Source organism: Bos taurus, chromosome 26, assembly GCF_002263795.3.
Source record: "Bos taurus isolate L1 Dominette 01449 registration number 42190680 breed Hereford chromosome 26, ARS-UCD2.0, whole genome shotgun sequence".
In the NCBI taxonomy this organism is placed as follows: Eukaryota; Metazoa; Chordata; class Mammalia; order Artiodactyla; family Bovidae; genus Bos; species Bos taurus.
Window position 1 is genome coordinate 13,785,798 of NC_037353.1, and position 21,128 is coordinate 13,806,925.

Below are 21,128 nucleotides of genomic sequence, written 5' to 3' on the forward strand. Positions count from 1 at the left end.
TGAAGCACCATTTTTAAAATATCTCATTTGTTCAAAACCTGTATTTTTTTAATTGCTTACTAAGCTTAAGTTCAAAATTTTTTAACTTGGCCTTCAAGACCCTCCATAGTCTATGCTCTCTATTATGTTTAAGACACAGAGTACATTGCTGGCACTAGCTACCTTCTTAAAGCTCTGCTTCTGTTTAAAAGTGAGTACGTGAGTATACATCTTTTGCCCAGGCCAGCTTGATATGCACACTGTCCTGTATTCTTTTCAGCATCTTGTCTTTCAAAATTCTACTCACTCTTCAAGATCCAGTTTAGTTTCTGCCTCATTTATAAAGCTTTTCTGACTATTTCAGCCAGAAATATTTCCCACTCTTCTCCAGACTCTTGTAGCAGTTCTTTACATACCATATATACATACATGCTCCTTATATGCCATAGTTATAAGATGTGAGGTGGTAACATTTATATGGCACATTAGGGTACACTGGAAGAGGTTTAGATTTCTAGTGAAAGCTCCTTATGGCTGCTTAAAAGTACCCTAGCAAAAATGAAACACATAATGACTTGCACTAACTATAATTTCCTTAAAAATGAGAAATGGAAAATTTTCTCAGAATACACTATCCGTAAGGCAGCATGGTGCAGTGAAAAAAGCTGATTTTTTTTTTTATGGCATATAATTTATAAAAATCTGATGTTTTAGAGTTGAGGCCTAGGTTGCATTTATACCTTTGTATTTAACCATGAAGCCTTGGGCAGACTGTTTAACCTTTCTGGGCTTTTGTTTCCTTATTTAAGGGGGGAAATAATTATGTTTGCAGACTTTATGAAGATCAGAGATAAAGAGCATGGCATGAGTATATGCTCAGTAAATGATTGCTTTCACTGTGGTATATTTCTCTTCCCCTCTTTCATAATGTATTAATAATTGTGGTAGCTCTTTGATAAATTCAGATACTTTTAACTTCCATTCCACTTGGGTGGACAGACATATAAAGGGGTTTTTAGCCTTGATGGTATAGTTTTTGTTTAAGAATACATGGGATGTGATACTTTTAATCCTGAGACAAAGCTGCAGTTTGCAGCTTTTTTCCATTGTTAAATTTAGGCATTCCTTGCATTAACCAGAGCATGGTTCACTAAACATGTTTTAAATTAAGAACATGTTCTCTTTCCTTAAAACACTCATGCAAATACATTGGTAAGGCACCATGTATAATACAACAATAACAATTTAAAGCCTGTTTCATTGCTCTCACTCCTGTATTCTGGAACTCTTCTGTTCTGCTACCCTCCATTTTCTATCAAAGTAATCTCTAGGGCAGATTTTCCAAATCTTTCTGATAATCCAAGATAAATACCTGCAGTCTAAATCTGCAAAGATAGACTTTACTGTCAGCTGTTTTATTAGATAACCATACTAGTTAATTTATGTGCCAGTGAAAAAGGATTCTATTGATAAATAAAGTTTGCTCCCCTTTTTTCCCCATATACTTTTTAAATAATTAACCATATAAACTGGTTTAGTCACATATGAACCCTATGAGGTAGGTTACCTTTGTCATCCATCCTTTCCCAACTGGTTTGTAATATCTAGCTTTATTTCAAAACTCTTCTGCTCCAACTGCATTGGTTTTCTCATGGTCCATGGCCATATGCTCATTTCTGTCTCTAAGCATACTTATGCTGTTATTCTTACTTCAGATAGCCTTATTCTTTTCATTCCCTAATTGTCATTTCAATTGTAGTTCTGCCTTTTCATGAAACATTCTCAGCTATTTCATCCTGTGTTTCTTATGGTCATCATCACATTTCTGTATTAGCTGGACACTTAATGTTTTGTGTGGTTGTTTTTATGTGATTCTTCTATGCATATATTTGTTCCTTAACTAGACTGTAAGTTCCTTAAATGTATTTCTTCTGACATCAAATAGTGAACATACTTAGTACATTCAAGTTAATCTTGGAGAAATCTTGAATACACTTAGATTTAAGACAAACTAGATACGTATTTCTCAAACTGTTCATAAGTTTTGCTATCAAGAAGGATTTACAATCGGAAAATGTTTGAATTTAAATTTAAAATCATATAGAATTAACTTTTTTTTCTTTTTAATAAAGAGAGGCATATTATGCAGATCAGTGATATTTCCAGTACCAATAAGACCATACATTTATTTTAAGGAATAAGTAATAGACTTTAGATTGTCTACTTTAGTTCTTTCTCATGTCTTCATAGTATAATAGTGATTTGTTCTTTGATCTCTGAACCAGTTGTGATAATTCCTAGACCTCTTTTTAGTCTGTAAACCAATGAGCCTCAGCTTGGCTGGCAGAAAGGTGTGGAAGTATTATAAATTGTGAGTGTAAATTGCTGATATCAGCAAGCAAGTAGCATATACAAAACCTAGTGGAAGAAAAAGAAGGATGGAAGAAAGTGAATTATGGATTTGAATGAATGTCTTATGCAATGGTGTTGGCCTACTGAAAAACTAAAGAATGATTAGGAATCCAGGACTTTCCCACTGAATACCAGGGTGCCAGGCAGAACTACTTTATGAGCTAATTTAGGTAAGAAAATGTATCCATAAAATCTAGGCATAGTTATAAAGTTGGTAGCATCTTTCTTGTCTGTCCGTGCCATTATTGCTACTGTTCATTTGGTGCTTATATATATGCCAAAAATAAGCTGTTTGAAGATCACTTGTTTAATCCTTTACAATAGAGAATCTTTTTTTAATTTACTTTATTGAAGTATAGTTAATTTACAATGTTGTGTTAATTTCTGATGTTCAGCAGAGTGACTGAGCCACACACCGACATACAGTTTCCTTATTCTTCTCTGCTGTGGCTTATCACAGAGTACTGAACATAATTCCCCATACTATACAGTAGGATCTTACTATTTATCCATTCTGAATATGTATCAGTTTGCATCTGCTAGTCCCAGACTCCTGATGCATCCCTCCCCCTTGGCAACCACAAGTCTGTTCTCTATGTCTGTGAGTCTGTTTCTACTTTTTTTATAGGTAAATTCATTTGTGTCATTTTAGATTCCACACGTAAGTGATGTTATTATGGTATCTGTCTTTCTCTTTCTGACTTACTTAGTATGATCATCTCGGTCCATCCATGTTGCTGCAAATGGTATTATTTCATTTTTTATGGCTGAATAGTATTCATTAGATAACCATACTAGTGAATTTATGTGCCAGTGAGAAACTATTCTGTTGATGTGTGTGTGTGTGTGTGTCCATGTACATGTGTGCACATACCACATCTTTATCCATTCATCTGTCAGTAGACATTTAGGTTATTTCCATGTCTTGGCTATCGTAAATAGTGCTGCTTATGAACATAAGGGTACATGTATCTTTTTTGAATTATGGTTTTGTCAGGATACATACCCAGGAGTGGGATTCCTGGATCATACGTCAACTCTGTTTTTAGTTTTCTGCAGACCCTCTATACTGTTTTCCATAGTGGCTGCACCAGTTTAATTCCCACCAACAGAGTAGGGGAGGTTCTACCATAGGGAATTTTAACATAAAACCTTTTTTTATCCTGAGAACTACTTTGGAAGTTTAGTTATGCATATGAGTTCCTTCTCAGAATGTTTTGAAAGAGTAAAACAAAATAGGTAGGTCAGAAATGAACCAATTATGTAGAAACACACCTGAAAAATATTAAAAATCTGATCTAGTAATAGCTTTAACACAAATGCAAGATCTATTATTGGTGACTCTGATAATTAATTTCAGATTAATGATGGGTTAAATGTTATTTGGGGATCTGGACAGCTATAATATGAAAATTCCTAGTCACTGTGCTAATTTCTAATTGCTGTACTGCTAATATTACTATGATTTACTTAGATTCGTAATTGAAAGAAAATTGAATATCATTCAGTGATTAGTGAAAATGTTAAAAATGTAATTTTTCCTCCATCCAAATTTACTAACCCCATAAATTTTATGTGGACCCCAGATTAAGAACCCCCTGACTTAAAGAAGTTCTGAAAGAGATTGTCATTAAACCTAAAATAAGCAGTAAGTAGGGAATTTGAACTCAAACAATCTGGCTCCAAAGCCCAAATTCTTTAACCAGTTAGAATATCCTGAACTCACAAAATCTTTTTCCCAAATTTAGCTAGCTTTTTTCCTTTAGAATAAAAAAAGATCTGAAGCATTTTGTTTACTATTTAAATTAAAAACCAAATAGCTTAGAAGTGTTTACATTGAATGTAAAATCAGATTTAATTTTTGTATTATGGTGAGTTGAGAAAATTGACAAAGGGAAGAAATATGGAAAAAGGAAGAATGGCCAAAGCAGAGGTTCTCAAACTTTAGGTCTCACAATCAATCACATGAAGGATTTGTTAAAATACAACATTGATGACTCCTCAAAAAGTTAAAAATAGAAATACTATATGATTTAGCAATTTCACTTCTGGGTATATATCCAAAAAAATTAAAAACAGGATCACAAAGAAATGCTTGTACACCCAGGTTCATAACAGCATTATTCACAATAACTAAACCTGGAAGCAGCCCTAGTATCTATGACTGAGATGAGCTAATGTGGTATGTATACATACAATAGGATAGTATTCAGCCTCAAAAAGGAAAGATAATCTGCAATATTATCTGCTACAATGTGGATGAACCTAGAAGACATAGACAAATACTGGATGATTCCACTTGTGTGAGGTTCTTAGACTAGTCAGTTATAAAGACAGAAAATATAAGGGTAACTGTCAGGAGCTTGGGGAGTTTAATAAGAACAGAATTTGTTTTACCAGATGAAAAGAGTTATATGGGGATGGGTGGTGGTAATGGTAGCACAACCTGTAAATGTGTTTAATACCACTGAATTGTGCACTTAAAGGTAGTTAAGATGGAAATTTTATGTTATATGTTCTACCACAATCAAAAAAGAAAAATAATTTTTGAAGAAATTTAAAATAAAACAATTTTTTAAATGTAATGTTGGGTCCCATCAGAGTTTTTGATTCTGCAGGTCTGGGGTGGGACCTGAAAATCTGCGTTTCTAGCAAGTTCTCAGATGATGCTTGTACATCACACTGATCGCTGCTTTCTGAGAGATGGAGGATTGAAGAGAACAAGGGTAGGAAATGACTCAAAGAGAAGCTCTTAATTAGAGTTTTGTCAGAAATTACAACCTCTCCTTGGGTGTGGACTTGAAAGGTTTTTGGCTTTTTCTTTTGAAATGGCAAATAGCCAGTTCTCACTTTTTTTTTAATCATTAAAATCCAATGCTCAAATTTATTAAGATAATAATGGGGGAGGGGGGTAGGGAGGAGAGGAGGTGTGCCTCAGAGCAGTTGTTCTTACTTTTAAGGGTATTAAAATTGCCATCCCATAAATTATAACATTAAAATATAACTTAAAGTAGAATTATAGTTAAATTGATCCTGCAGTGGAAATATTATAGCGCTGTCAGTAAGAATTTTTAATTTCAAAGTGTTTGGTTTTATCTTTGTTGGCTGTTTCTATCTAAGAAATGACCTGATCTAATAGCCAGAATCAGGAGCGAATTTTTGCTCTGTGTGAGAAACAGAAAAATTTGCACAACTCAAGAGTACTTGGCAGTGGAAATCAGATTTATTTAAGTCTTTCCTGCTCAAGTCTGGTCAGTAGGAAATAAAGCCATTGACAAAAATACCTTTGTGTTATTATAAAAGCTGTTTAGGAATTCACATCATATAATTGTTCAGGGCTATCTCTTTATTTCCAATTTCTCACACTCTATAACAAGATTGTTTGGGTTACGCCTGAAAGATCTGCCCCAAACAGGTTAAACCAGGGGGAAAAAAAACAAACCTATGGGTTTATGTAAGTGAACAGCACAAGGGTATATTTAGCTTTAAGCACAGCTTGATCCATGTCTCAGACAAAGTCATCAGTTTCTATCTTTTAGCTTCCTCTGGGTTCTTTAGGCTCCACGTTGTGGCTTTCCTGGCAGCAAAGCCTCACACTCTCATTTAGCTCCTCATTTTTCCTGCCTTCAAGCCCAGTGGAAAAGAAAGTCTGTGTACCAACTTTCCCAGCAAAAATTCTGAAGTTCACTCTAATAAAACCAGCTTTATGGGCCCAAACTCGTCACTGTAATCTAGGATGAGGGATACTCCCCTTAAACCAATCTAAGGATTACTCTTCCTGGAGCTGGGGGTGTGGGACTAACTGCCTAAATAAACCGCACACATGGCTGATGCTGGAGGGAAGAGTGATTTTCCTTAAAAAGTGTGGGATACTTTTTGCTCCTAAAAAAGAGAAATCATGCTGTACATTAAACCACAAATTTCTACTTTCCTAAGATCTTGAGGGAACTATAAACCCATCATTTTCAAGCAACCTCTTTTCTCCTTAAATGGAAGAAGGAAAGGAATTGGGGAATAAATAGCTGAAATAGATTGCATCAAGGAGGGAGTAGGGTATAGAGAAGCAAAGAGTGAAACCATAATTATAAAACCTTCTTAGGTGATATTCCTGGTCAGACTATTATAAGTTTTTTTTTTAGTGAAGGAAGAAAAGATGTCTATACCACATTGTTCCCTCCCTTCATTTCCACCCCTAAAAACTAATAACTGTCTTATAGGCTGTCTGCCCATGTGACCATTTTTATACTCTTTAAGTTAATTTCCCACATACCTGGCCCTTATTTCACAGACTAATGTTCTTTCCATATCATGTAGGTTAAACTCATAAACCTATTAAGGTGGTGTATCAGTTAATAAATTCTTTAGAACTTAACATTTTCTGTACTGTTATTTATATTAAAAATATGTAGTCATCAGAATCTATTATTTCTACCTTAAGTCCAGTAATTATCCCTTTCACACAGTTTGCTTTCTGCAGTCTCTCTACTTTTTTTTAACCTGCCATTTTTCTGTACTAGCGGTTCCCAAACTTTATTTAATATCACATCACCTTGAGGGTTTGTTAAAACACAGATTTCTAGGCCCTCTTCCTCTTGAGTTTCTCATTTACTAGGTCTGGAGTAGAGCCAGAGAATTCGCAGGTTTCCTAGTGGTTCTGAACTGCTGTCTCAGAGAACTTTGTTTTGAGAATCCCTATGATAAAATCACTTGCCCCTGCAAATTTCTACTGTCACGCCTTCCTGAAGCCGTCTCTGGTCTATCCAGATTGATCCTTCCTTCTTCTTAAAATAGGGAAGGATATACCTGTGGTAATTTCACTGGAACTTTAAGTATCTTATATCTACTAGATGTAGCCCAAATTAAATTACAGAGTTTTCCAGATAGGTACAGTCTTTGATTTATTTTGTTTATGCAGCTTCATGGAACCAGTGAAACTACATGGAATCAGTGAATGCACAGTGTATGTTACTGGCACTTTCTTTAGTTTTCAGCTGCTTGCTTGTTTTGTACTATTAAGTTATAAGTCTTCATTTCATACTTATTTGCATCTAAATTATAATTTTTAGATGCAGTAATTTGGTGGTATTATAAATTTACATATTGTGGGCAATACTGTTTGATCTCAGATGACCATCATCAGATGTAATGTTAAGCGATTAGAATAAATGGAAAATGTGTGTGGTAAGTTGGTAGATGTTGAAAATCAGCAAACCTTTTGGGTGTATTATTATCAATAAGGGTTCTTTTTTTAAATATCCCCTCTATAGGATAATTTCAGCTAATCTCTAATGAGCATTAGCTTAAAAATCCAAATTTTAAGCTGTATACTATCACTATGAATTAAACAATGTACCTAATAAGTTCACTGTAAATCATTGTTCAACCATCTTATCTACCATAGCCGTAAAATTAGAAAAAATCCAGAAGTGCCTCTTTTAAATGTCACCTGAGTACCTTCTAAAAAGTAAAACTGTAAATGTGTTTAGGGGTGAAGTGCACTAATGTCTGAAACTTTGAAATGCATCAAAAAATAAGATTGGTGAAAGAATATGTAGCAAAATGATAGAATCTGGGTGTTAGGAATATGGGTATTCACCAGTTTTTCATTTTTTTTTTTTAAGTTTGAAATTTTTCATATTACTTGAGGGGGGTGGTGGTACAGAAATAGGCTTATTCTTATTCAGAATTTGTAGGGATTATAGCTATACAACAGAGAAGGCAATGGCACCCCACTCCAGTACTCTTGCCTGGAAAATCCCATGGACGGAGGAGCCTGGTAGGCTGCAGTCCATGGGGTCACTAAGAGTCGGACACGACTGAGCGACTTCACTTTCACTTATCACTTTCATGCATTTGAGGAGGAAATGGCAACCCACTCCAGTGTTCTTGCCTGGAGAATCCCAGGGACGGGGGAGCCTGGTGGGCTGCCGTCTATGGGGTTGCACAGAGTCGGACACGACTGAAGTGACTTAGCATAGCGTAGCATAGCATAGCTATACAAATATTCCCATTATATTGATGTATGAAACTTCCATTTAAATAAATGTTAAACACATAAATATAGGCGGTTTCATTTGGTTCAACCTAATTAATACTTTTACATTTTGTTTTTTCCTGATGACTGGAAATTGGCTTAATTTAAGATTCAGTTTAATTTAGCTACGTTTGTGTTCCATCGTTGATATGAAAAACTTAACAAGAACCTAGAAGTCTAGTTTCTAGATATTTCTGCCTATATTTTGTTACCAAAATAATACATTTCATTCCATCAGCGATATACAAATGTATTTACAAAATTACCTTGGTTATGGGGAAATATATATCCTAATACCACAAATAGCTGGCCTATTTGCTCTATACTTATCAACTGAAATTTTATGAAAAAAACTAGGTTGAAACCCAGTCAAACCACAGGTAGTAGTGATGGTTGGACAGCAGTGTGAATGACTTAGTGCTACTGAATTGTAGTCTTAAAAATGGTTAAAGTATTCAGTTTTATGTTGTGTATATTTTACCATAATAAAGTTTAAAAAAATAAAGTGAAGGAGGAGACATTTCTGTTTAACCATAAGATAGCACGAGGGCCCAGACAGCTTGGCTGAGTTGAGTCAGAGGGTCAAGCATGCTCAAACAAATGCTACCCCACTCCAGTTTTACCTAGGTAGGTCATATGAAATCTGACTGGTTTTGAAAGCTAAGTAAAAACATAATTTTGGATATTGTTAACATGTATTCAGTTCAGTTTTTTCCCCCTATTCTAAGAAGTCTTAATTGATGCATGTGATTAAAATTCATGTTGATCTACAAAGACTGGAGACTTATCTACAGTACCTGACTATATAAGTCTTTCCCACTGAGCATAGTTAAGCTAGTTGTTGTAACAGAAGCCAACTTATCTAATTAAGTGAAAAGTGCACAGTAGGTGACAAGCTTTAATTAGCAGTTGTTTTCCTCTTGTGCAGTGGTAGTAGAAGGGAGTGAATGATGTCATTGAGTTAAATTGTAATATTTGCCCTAATGGAAATAGATGTCAAAACTTGTGTTAATTGGGAGGAAAAAATAAGGAATTGCAACCTAATTCCACAAAAACAAATTAGAGTTCATGAAGTACCCTTAAGAGCAAAATGTGAAAAAGTTTAAATATTAACCATCTCAATAAAGATTCTTTTTATAATATAGGCATCCCAGACTTGAGACTTCTAGGTTTCAAATATAATAAATATAATTTAATTCCCAGAAAAAAGGAAAGCCACTCATACCTATAATGGAAACATGTAAGCCCAAATGTATCATCTTACTATCCAAAAACAATTTATCCTGATGTCTTCATCTATTCTTTCCTTTGTGCTTTTAAATTTAATCATCTTACTCTCTTATAGTCATACTTTACCAGAAAGAGGAATGACTGGGTTTTTTCTTTCTCTCAGGTGAAAATTGAATGAGACCATATGTGAAATCATTTGTGTAATACTTTTGTTCTCCAAGTTCAAGAGGTTAAGAGATTAATGTTGTTGAAATGGGAGATACACTGAATTTCACATATTCCTGTACTTACCACTCCTCAAGAATTATTAGGTCTTATAAAAGCAGCTTGAGGATTGTCTCTGCATTCTCATTAGAGAAGGTGAAAATTTTCTAGAAAGATTGAGGAAGTAATGTAAAAACAAAATTCAGAAAATACAAGACTTTGCAGAACATAAGAGAGTGAAGTCGCTCAGTCGTGTCCAACTCTTTGCGACCCCGTGGACTGTAGCCCCCCAGGTTCCTCCATCCATGGGATTCTCCAGGCAAGAGTACTGGAGTGGGTTGCCATTTCCTTCTCCAGGGGAGTCTTCCCGACCCAGGGATCCAACCCAGGTCTCCCGCATTGCAGGCAGATGCTTTAACCTCTGAGCCACCAGGGAAGCCCACAAGGAAAAACAGAAAAAAGGAGAAGCTACTCTACTGGAAATGTGTTGGTTATTTTTCCCCTCAGTCTTTTAATATAGAATTAAAGGTTCTATAATATAACATAGTAGGTTCATCCCATTAAGTGGAGCTGCAGTCAAGAGGAGGCTGGAGTGTTAATGATAATATCATTGTTTTCTCTCTTAATTTACAGAAGTTGCTGGGTGTGTTTTGCCACTGATGAAGATGATAGAACAGCTGAATGGGTGAGACCGTGCAGATGCAGAGGATCTACAAAATGGGTTCACCAGGCTTGTTTACAGCGCTGGGTGGATGAAAAACAAAGAGGAAACAGTACAGCCAGAGTGGCATGTCCTCAGTGCAATGCTGAATACTTAATAGTTTTTCCAAAGTTGGGTAAGAAGATCCCTAAAACCAACACAGATATATATATATCGTGTTCTTACATTGTATGTGACTCTTTAAGATCCTAGGGTTGTCTTTAAGTAATTCATCTCTTTGCTTTTTTGTGAGTTTCTCTATTCCATTTCTGTTTTATATCTAAATGTCAGATATTTATTTGTTTTGCTAACAGTTTACCTTATCCTTAATATATTCCCAAATCTATCCATTTGTGTATTAAATGTTTTCATTTGGTTGACGGATAAAGAACTTGGATATCTAATTATGTAGATAAAATCAAGTAACACAACTATAATAAAAAACTAAGGAGCCTCATTCTCTGGAAACCAATGGTGTGGGAGAAAGAAAACAATAGTTGTTCTAATACTTATTCTTCTTAATTTTTATATTAAGGAATAAAAGTAAGGACATTAAATATTTAATAAAATGCAGTGTTAAATTCATCTTTGGAATCCAATTTATATGGCTGTCTTTCGTGAAAACTACTTTTCCTTTTTCTGTGAATTGGCTGGCAAGAAATAACCAATGGTCTTTGAGAATGAGGCTAGAGTTGAAATAAGTGTAGCAGAATGTTTAAAGGAAGCTATAACTAACACTGATATTTAGTTAGCATGTTTCAATACAGCCATGTGATTATGAACTGGTGTCATTCTCTGGTGGTTATGCCGTGCCATATAATAAGAATGTTATTAAACATTTTTAATATCATCCTTGACTACAATCAAGAAGTGTTTGAAAGCAGTTTGGTTTTTCGGAAGGTCCGAAGGAAAAAATGACTTTGTGGAGGAATGCTTCAAGGAGAAATTGGAAATTATTAGATATGTTATTTTTTTCTAGGTGCTATACATATTGAAATCAGACCTTTTTTTTTTTTAATGAAGCTATATAAATGCAGATGATGAAGTGCTTTTCTAATGTGAGAAGATTAATAATAAGGGCAATCAAAATCTCCATAGTTGTCTGTATTTCTCTAACATAATGCATAGGAAGAAGTGATAGTTTTCTATGAAAGAAAAATAGTGTAGTAGAGAAAGTACCATTTTTTGGACATTTAGTATTTGTGGATCTCATTGATGGGTCTTTTAAACATCATGAAAAGCAGTTACTGCTGCAATCTTTCACCACATTGATACCTGGCTCACTGAAGTCAAAGCTACAGTTTCTTGTCCTCCTTATTAGTTCTGCTAAATCAGATAATCCCACTTTTCAACTATAGATTGTTGAATATTTCCAACAACCAAGTATAGGATGATTCAGCAGCAAGTATAGGATGATTCTTCTAGATGTTTTGGATATTCAGATGGATGAATACCAAAATTATTGCAAGAATTCTCACTGAAAACTACCTACAATGTCTGAGTTGACAAATGTATGGCACTCAGCAATGAAGTTGAATATTTCAGTTTGGAAAGTGGCACTGGGTAAATCTGTCCTTCTGGTGTTTTTCAGTTCTAGGAAATACATTTTTTTAGGTCTAGTGTGGTAACTGAATAAATTTTTCTAAGTATACTAATAATAAGACACCCGTTCATTCTACAACAAGGATAGAGCATGGCTAGATGTTGGAAAAGTCAAACTATGGTTAAGCTGTGTGTATCATGATTTGGTCTTTGTATTTTATCCTGAAGAATTTCAGCTATGATGGGTTCAAGCTATTCACTATACTATATGTCTCACAGAGATCTGCTACTTGAGTAAGCCACATATAATCACAGAAAGTTTTTACTGACCTTATCGGTGTCATGGGGTGGAAATGTATATCCTTCATTTGAATAGCTTTTGGTAGCATCTTTCCTCCTGACAAGATAAAAAATCAGAGTGTTGTACTTACTTCTTTTTTCCTGACATAACATGCCAAGGATATCTGCTCAGGGGCTGCGGTTGAATATATATTCACAATTTTCTATGCAATCTTTAACAGACTCAATGGAAAATTTAAGTGTCAAACTCCAGCTGTTGCCTGTGAATGAAGCCTTGTATGAATTGACTTTCAGGTGCCATAATGTTCCTGGGTACACACGACTAGTGCTTTTGGCTATGTTGATCCTAGTGTATGTTTTCAAGTTAAGGTTCAAAGATAATTGTTGGTTATAAGAAAATCCCTTCTCTAAAGCATATTTTCATTGATAATCAGAATTAAAGTTTTATTTCATTATTTACAGTTTATATATATATGCCAAGGGTTGGTTCATACTGTGAATACTAGTGGTTTCTTATAGTCATAAAACAAAATATTTAAGAGCATACACCTATGATACTGTTCTTACTCACTGAATATGACACCTATTATATAACGTCCAGTAGTGTCCTCTGATAGGAGAAGGCAGTGGCGACCCACTCCAGTACTCTTGCCTGGAAAATCCAATGGACGGAGGAGCCTGGTGGGCTGCAGTTCATGGGGTCGCTGAGTCGGACATGACTGAGCAACTTCACTGTCACTTTTCACTTTCATGCACTGGAGAAGGAAATGGCAACCCACTCCAGTGTTCTTGCCTGGAGAATCCCAGGGACGGAGGAGCCTGGTGGGCTGCCATCTATGGGGTCGCGCAGAGTCGGACACAACTGAAGCGACTCAGCAGCAGCAGCAGCAGTGTCATCTGATACAGAAATATACCAGTAGATTGTTTTCTTTCTGAGCATATTTGTCATTAATTTTGCAGCTGACTGTAGTTACACTTGATTTTGTTAAAATAAGGTAAAGTTCCTTTACGGTTTTTAATCTTTGCTGTCAATGACAAAATTTGTAATGCAGGTGTCAGTTGGTTTACTAGAGTGGTTGAAAATTATTTGAAGACTTCAGTGGCTTCTTATTACTGTTTTATAATGATTTAGACCCTGTTTCAAAATGTATTGTGCTGTGATGGGAGTAAGGAGGTCCCCTGCTGCTGCTACTAAGTCGCTTCAGTCGTGTCTGACTCTGTGCGACCCCAGAGATGGCAGCCCACCAGGCTCCCCCATCCCTGGGATTCTCCAGGCAAGAACACTGGAGTGGGTTGCCATTTCCTTCTCCAATGCATGAAAGTGAAAAGTGAAAGTGAAGTCACTCAGTTGTGTCCGACTCTTAGCGACCCCATGGACTGCAGCCTACCAGGCTTCTCCGCCCATGAGATTTTCCAGGCAAGAGTACTGGAGTGGGGTGCCATTGCCTTCTCCGAAGGAGGTCCCCTAGTACAGACTAATAACTTGTAATTCACTGGTCACAGCCCACTCTAAGATCCTACTGTTTTCACTCTGTAAGATCATACTATTTATCATTTCGAGTCAAATATGCTTTCGTCACTTCTACTCTTCAGTGAATGCTTTTGAGGTATTTATTATTTAAATTAGAGACTTAACACACTGATAAGAACAACAACAAAGTAATATATTTAGCCAGTGTAAACAACTCATGATGTCGAAGTTTGTTAGCTGAAACAGTCAGTCTCTTCTTAACCTTGTAAAGCATATGTAACCCTTGGAACATAACAGTTAAGAACCTAAAAGAATTTCCTTGAAAGTCATAATTAATCTTTTCAATTTATGAAATGTTTGTGATCAAAGCTTTTATCACTTTTTTTTTAAACCAAATTGTCTGTAGTAAACCAGATGATTGCCAGGGACCACCATTCATCCCCCAAAGACACTTAGGAGACACTGGCCAAAAGAAGGAATAAGAGACAAGAGAAAAGATGCAGAGAGGAAGAGCTGATGGTTAACATTCTATGAGATGGTCTTTGTGTAGCAGGTATTAAAAAAAAGAGTTTTCATATGGATTTAGCCGCAGTCTATTTGACTAGCTGGCCAAAGTCTGCATCTTTTCTGGTACTTAGTGGTGACCAGAATGGAAGGATGGTGGCAAATGTCGGTTCTTAACTGTCCATAGGGAATGTATGGTACCTGGCTATGGAAAACTTAGAGACAGTCCATCTGACTTTCACTCCTCTCATTATTCACTTTTTTCTAGTGAATTAGGACAGTTGTGTGTAACTACAGGCACTTAAAAACTACTCAAAATATGGTCTCAGAACCAGCAACATTAAAATCATCTGAGAGCTGTTAAGGATGAGAAACCTGGTGAATTCCCTGGTGATACAGTGGCTAAGACTCCATGCTCCCAATGCAGGGGGCCGGGGTTCAATCCCTGGTCAGGGAACTAGATCTCACATGCCTTATCAAAGATCCCATGTGCCACAACTAAGGCTGGTTGCAGCTAACTGAGTTAATTAAAAGAATGAAGAACATTAGCTCCACCCCTAGTTAAAATTAATAATCTGTGTTTTCATGGAATCATTAGTTTATGTGCATGTTAAAGTTAAGAAGCATAGAATTAAAACAGGAAAAGAACACCAGCTGAGAAAATTTTGTCTTCTGTTAAAAATAAAATATTTCAAAAAATAATAAAATATTTATATGCAGCTTAAGACCAGATAGTTATTTTGTTTAGCTAAACAAAAAGGATCCAGGGACAATATGTTTGTGGTGTACAGGTCTCTTCATTTGTTAAATTTATTTGTAAGTATTTCATTCATTCCTTTTTTTTTTTTAAGTAAAGGATTTTGGTGGTTTTTTTTTTATGATTGACGTATAGTTGCTACACTACATTGTATAAGTTACAGATATACAGTATAGTGATTCATGACTTTTAAGGGTTATTCTCTATTTATAGTTATAAAATATTGGCTGTATTCCATGTTGTATCCTTATAGGTTATTTTATACCTAGTAGTCTATACCTTACTCCCCAAATTTTGTTTTGTTAAATTTATTTCTATCATTCTTTTTGATGGTATTTTCAATGCAGTTGTTAATTTTATTTTCAGATTGCTTATTGCAAGTGTGTAGTATACAGTTGATTTTTGTATTTTTATCTCATATCCTGTAACCATGCTGTTCTCATTTAATAGTTCTAATAGTATTTTAGTGCATTGCTTAGGATTTCCTATATATAATATCATGTCATCTGTGAATAGAAACAGTTTTGCTTCATCTTTTCCAATCTAGCTGCTTTTATTTCATTCCCTTGCCTAGCTACCCTGAGCTTCCCTGGTGGCTCAGACGGTAAAGAATCCACCTACAATGCAGGAGACCTGGGTTTGATCCCTGGGTTGGGAAGAGTCCCTGGAGGAGGGTATGGCAACCCACTCCAGTATTCTTGCCTGTTGAATCCCCATGGACAGAGGAGCATGGCAGGCTATAGTCCATGCGGTCACAAAGAGTGGGACATGACTGAGCAGCTAAGCATAGCACAGCACGGTTGCCCTGGCTGCAAACTCCAGAACAGTGTTAAATGGAAGTGGTAAGGACATCTTTATCTTATTTTTGATCTTAGAGCAAAAACAGTCTTTTACCATGAAGTATGTTATCTCTGGGTTTTTCATAGATAATTTCTATCAAATTGAAGATTTTCCCTTCTAGTTTGTTGAATGTTTTTTACCATGATAGGGTGTTACATTTTGTCAGATGTCTTTTCTGATTCCGTAGAAGTGATCATGTAGTTTTTGTCCTTTATGCTACTGGTATATGGTATATTGCATTAACCAGTGTTGCCTTTCGGGATAAGTTCTACTTGGTATTGATGTATAATCCATTTTAGATATTGCTGGGTTTGGTTTGCTAGTATTTTGAGAATTTTTCTGTCTGTAGATACTGGTCTGTAATTTTTTTTTTTTTTCTCAGTGGTTCAAGAACTAGGTGATACTGGTCTCATAAAATGAGTTGGGAAGTGATCTTTTCTCTCATATTTTTGGGAAGGAGATTGTGAAGGATTGGTGTTAATTCTTTAAATGTTAGATGATAGTGAATCCATCTGGTCCTGACCTTTTCATTTTTTAATTTCTGTAAGGTTAATATTAATGTCCCCTCTTCCATTCATGACTTTATTTTAGGGTTTTTCTTGGTCAGTCTAGCTAAAGATTTGTTAATTTTGTTGATCTTTTCAAAGAACGAACTTACAGGTTTTTTTTTTTTTTCCTCTCTATTTCATTTATTTCCACTTTAGTCTTTATTATTTCTTTCTACTTGGTTTGGGTTTAATTTGATTTTCTTTTTCTAGTATCTTAAAGTATAAGGATAGATTAAGGGTTTGAGATCTTTTTTAAAACAGACATTGCATTTTAGAACAGTTCACAGGAAAATTGAGAGGAAGGTACAAAAACACCCCATATACTCCCTGCCTCCGTACATGCATGTGTGCTCAGTCACTTCATGTCCCAATTCTTTTGTGACGCTATGGACTGTAACCAGGCTTCTCTGTCCATGGGTTTTAGCCTCCTGCATTTATTAATGTGTTTCACCAGGGTGATACATTTCTACAACTGATAAACCTATACTGACACATTACTACCCAAAGTCTAAAGTTTACATTAGGGTTCACTCTTGGTATTGTACACTCTATGGGTGTGGACAAATATATAATGATGTGTGTCCACTATTATAGTATAATACATAGTATTTTCACTGCACTGAAAATCCATCTATTATTCATCCCATCCATCCTCTTCCCTAAACCGTGACAACCACTGATCTTTTCATTGTTTTCATATGCCTTTTTCAGGATGTCATGTAGTTGGAATCATACGGTATGTAGCCTTAGTTTCTGTATTCCCTTTATAGTCAGATAATTCATTTCTTGTGAGCACTGAATAATATCCCACTATCTGGACATATCACAGCTTATTTTTCCATTCACCTACTGAAGGACATTTTGTTGCTTCCAGGTTTTGGCAATTACAGATAAAGCTGTAGTACACAGCTATGTACAAGTTTTTATGTGGACATATATTTTCAGCTTATTTAGGTAAATAACAGGGAGCGTAATTGCTGGATCATATGGTAAGAGTATTTTTAATTTTGTGAGAAACTACCAAATTGTATTTCAGAATGGCTGTACATTTTGCATTCTGACCAGCAGTAAGTTCCTGTTTCTCTATATCCTTGTCGGCACTTATTGTTTTCCATTTTGGGGATTTTAGCCATTTATATCGTATTGTTTGAATTTGCAGTTCCCTAATGATGTAGATATTAAATGTCTTTTCATATGCTTATTAGCAGTCATATCTTCTTTGCTAAGATGTCATAATTGGTAATGTCTTTTGATCATTTTTTCCCTATTGTTGAGTTCTAAATGTTCTATCTTTTGGATAACAGTTCTTTATCAGGAATATCTTTTGCAAATATTTTTATCCCAGTCTGTAGTGTATCTTTTCATTCTCTTGACCTTTCTTGTTTTTTAATGTAGTCATTTACATCTAAAAATTTCTCTAAGCAATATTTGGATTTCTTCTTTGACCTGCTGATTATTTAGGAGTGTGTGGTTTAATTTTAACATATTTGTAAATTTCCCAAATGCCGTTCTTTTATTGATTCTAATTTAATTCCATTGTGATCAAAGAACATACTTTGATATCTGTTCTTTTAAATGATTAAGGCTTGTTTTATGTTCTAGCAAGCTTTATCCTGGCAAATATTCCATGTACACTTAAGAAGAAGTGTATTCTGTTGGTGGTTGTGGTAGAGTGTGATATAAACATCTAGTTGACTCATAAATTTTTGAAATCTTCTGTTTCCTTGTTGATCTTTTACCTATTCGTCATTAAAAGTGAGCTATTAAAGTCTAAGCTATTATTGAATTGTCTGTTTCTCCAGTTCTGTCCATTTTTATTTTATTTTACACTCTATTGGTAGGTGCATAAATATTCCTAATTTGTTATGTTTTTCTGATGGACTCTCCCTTTTACTTATAAAATGTCCTTTGTTTCTAGTAACAATTTTTGTCTTAAAGTTGATTTCAACTGATATCAGTGTGGCCACTTCCACTCTTTTATGTAAATTCTTAGATTACTTTCAATTTAATTTTTATTACAGCTTTGTTTTCTATTTCTGTATTTTATTGTTCTCAACTAAGCATTAATTCAAACTTCTGTGTAAAGTTGAAGATAACTAACAATACCCTCAAAAACTGGTTGTCAAATGTTAGGTGGCCTGTAAAGCTTAAAAGGAAAAGATATTCTCTAGGGATGATAGGAATGATTCCTGGGAGAAAACTTTCCTAGAGTATCTAGCAAATAAAATTAATAGTTATTACTATTTTATTTTATAATGTTTTCTTTTAATAATATTAACAGTGATATCAGTAGCTGTCACTTGCTAACAGACCCTGACTATTTGCCAGGCACTATGCTGATTGTATTAGCTCTCACAGTAGATATTGTCCTTATTCTACAGTTAAGGAAACAGACTTAGCATATTTTTTTAATGGAAGTGCATGGGTTTCTGGCACGTAAGGAGCCAGGATTTTAAATTGCTGAATTTTATGTTACTTGGAGTCAGTGAGTCAGTTATCAGGCCTTATATGGATAAGTAGTAGTTTCATATACCATAACAATAGACAGACTGGGAATTTGCATTAATTTGAGATAATGTTAATAAATTACATTTTGTATATGTAAACAAAGATTTTCTGTGATTTGATGCTATTGGAATCAAAGTATGTATTTTCCTTCCAGATAATACCTTTACATGGACCAAGATTCAAAGTAGGATATTTAATGAAAAGTCTTTTTACCATGTCCACCAACCACAATGCCACGTAAATTTCCTTCCTTGGCGGCAACCGCTGTTATAGGTCTCTGATGTTCCATTCCAAATGCTTCTCTTTTTCTTTCTTATCCTTTCTTCCCCTTCCTTCTCATTTCTCGTTCTCTCCCTTGTCTTTCTCTTTCTCTCACCATCCCATGCCTGCCTTCTTTTCCCCTTCCTCCCTAAACATACACACACACACACACACACACACACGCACACAATCTATAAACATTAGGGTAGAATTAAAGAAACAAAAGCGATAGAGAAATATTCAGTGACTGGCAACTATGAAAACCATTTACATTCCTAGGTCTGAAGGTATAAGGCAGGGGATCTGTTAACAGAACTTGACAAGAGCTTTGGCTGCTCAACAGGACCTGTGCTCTTAGAGAAAGGCAGGCTGCATACAACCAAGGTGCCAGGGTGGGGAAATTGCCTTAACACTTTCACCACACTCTGATTTCCTAGCCATTCCACTCATTGTTTGAACACATGAGAAGGAAGTGGGCAAGGTTACCTAAAGGATGCAGTTTGTTTGGTCAGCTTCCCAATATACAAAGCAGGGTGGAGAAAGAGGAGGAGTAAACTTGGAGAGGCAAACAGAATATGGAGCACATGATTACATGGAGCACAACAGGCTTTAGACTAGTATACTATACGTCATGTTCTATGCTTGCTTTTTTTTTCTTAGCAATATATGGTAGATATTAGTGTATTAAGAGCTTTTATATTAGTGTTTAAAGAGCTTTTATATTAGTATATAAAGAGCTTTCTTTCTCTTTGTAGTTGTATAGTATTGTTACATAGATATATGATTATATAACCAGGCTCCTAACGATGGACATACAGACTTTGTTGTATAATCTTTTACTACGACAAAAAGTGCTGTCATAAACAGCTGTGTAAAATAATTTTCCATGTGCAAATATTTCTGTAAAATAACTTACTAGAGTGGAATAGCTGTAAGTCAAAGAGTATGTGCAGTTATAACATTAATAGATACCATCAAACTGGCTTTTGTCGAGATTATGTCTATCTAATCTTCCCAACAGTATATTGGAATGCCTGCTTTTTCATTGCCTTTGCCAACATGCTGCTATCAATATACAGAATTAATTATATCTGCTGCCTTAGCATTTATCAAAACTCAGCAGAATGTTCACTCGGGTATTTTTTAAATGATGAAATTTCATTTGCTGAGAAAGAATATATCATAAATACATATGAGGAATAATGACTAATAAACTGTCATTCATTTACCTATCCCTCAGGTTTAGAAATAAAATACCCTGGTGATTTCAACTTTTTATCATTAAGGACTGTTTTGTCTATAAGAATTTTTTTGTCTTATATATAATATAGATATGATAATATAGTTGCCCCTTGGTATCCATAGGAGGTTGGTTCCAGGACCCCTGCAGAAACCAAAATCCATGGGTGCTCAAGTCCCTTTTTAAAAAATTGCATGCTATGCTATGCTAAGTCACTTCAGTCGTGTCCTACTCTGTGCGACCCCATAGACGGCAGCCCACCAGGCTCCCCCGTCCCTGGGATTCTCCAGGCAAGAACACTGGAGTGGGTGCCATTTCCTACACCAATGCATGAAAGTGAAAAGTGAAAGTGAAGTCACTTAGTCACGTCGGACTCTTAGCGACCCCATGGACTGCAGCCTACCAGGCTCCTCTGCCCATGGATTTTCCAGGCAAGAGCACTGGAGTGGGGAAAAATGGCATAGTATTTATATACAATTGATGTACATTCTACTATATTCTTTAGATCATCTCTAGATTACTCAAAATATCTAATACAAAATAAATGGTAAGTAAATCGTTGCCATTGTGCAGCAAATTTGAGTTTTGATTTGGGGAA

The 21,128-nt window shown here is 35.4% G+C and overlaps 1 protein-coding gene across 1 annotated transcript in view; it reads left to right on the top strand.

The window, feature by feature from the left end:
- The window catches only part of MARCHF5 (membrane associated ring-CH-type finger 5), a 51,114-nt gene that overhangs the window by 7,055 nt on the left and 22,931 nt on the right, over window positions 1-21,128 (top strand). The window contains exon 2 of the mRNA NM_001034715.2: window positions 10,493-10,695. Within this exon, the coding sequence (NP_001029887.1) occupies window positions 10,493-10,695 (203 nt within the window). The remainder of the gene's footprint in view (window positions 1-10,492; window positions 10,696-21,128) is intronic.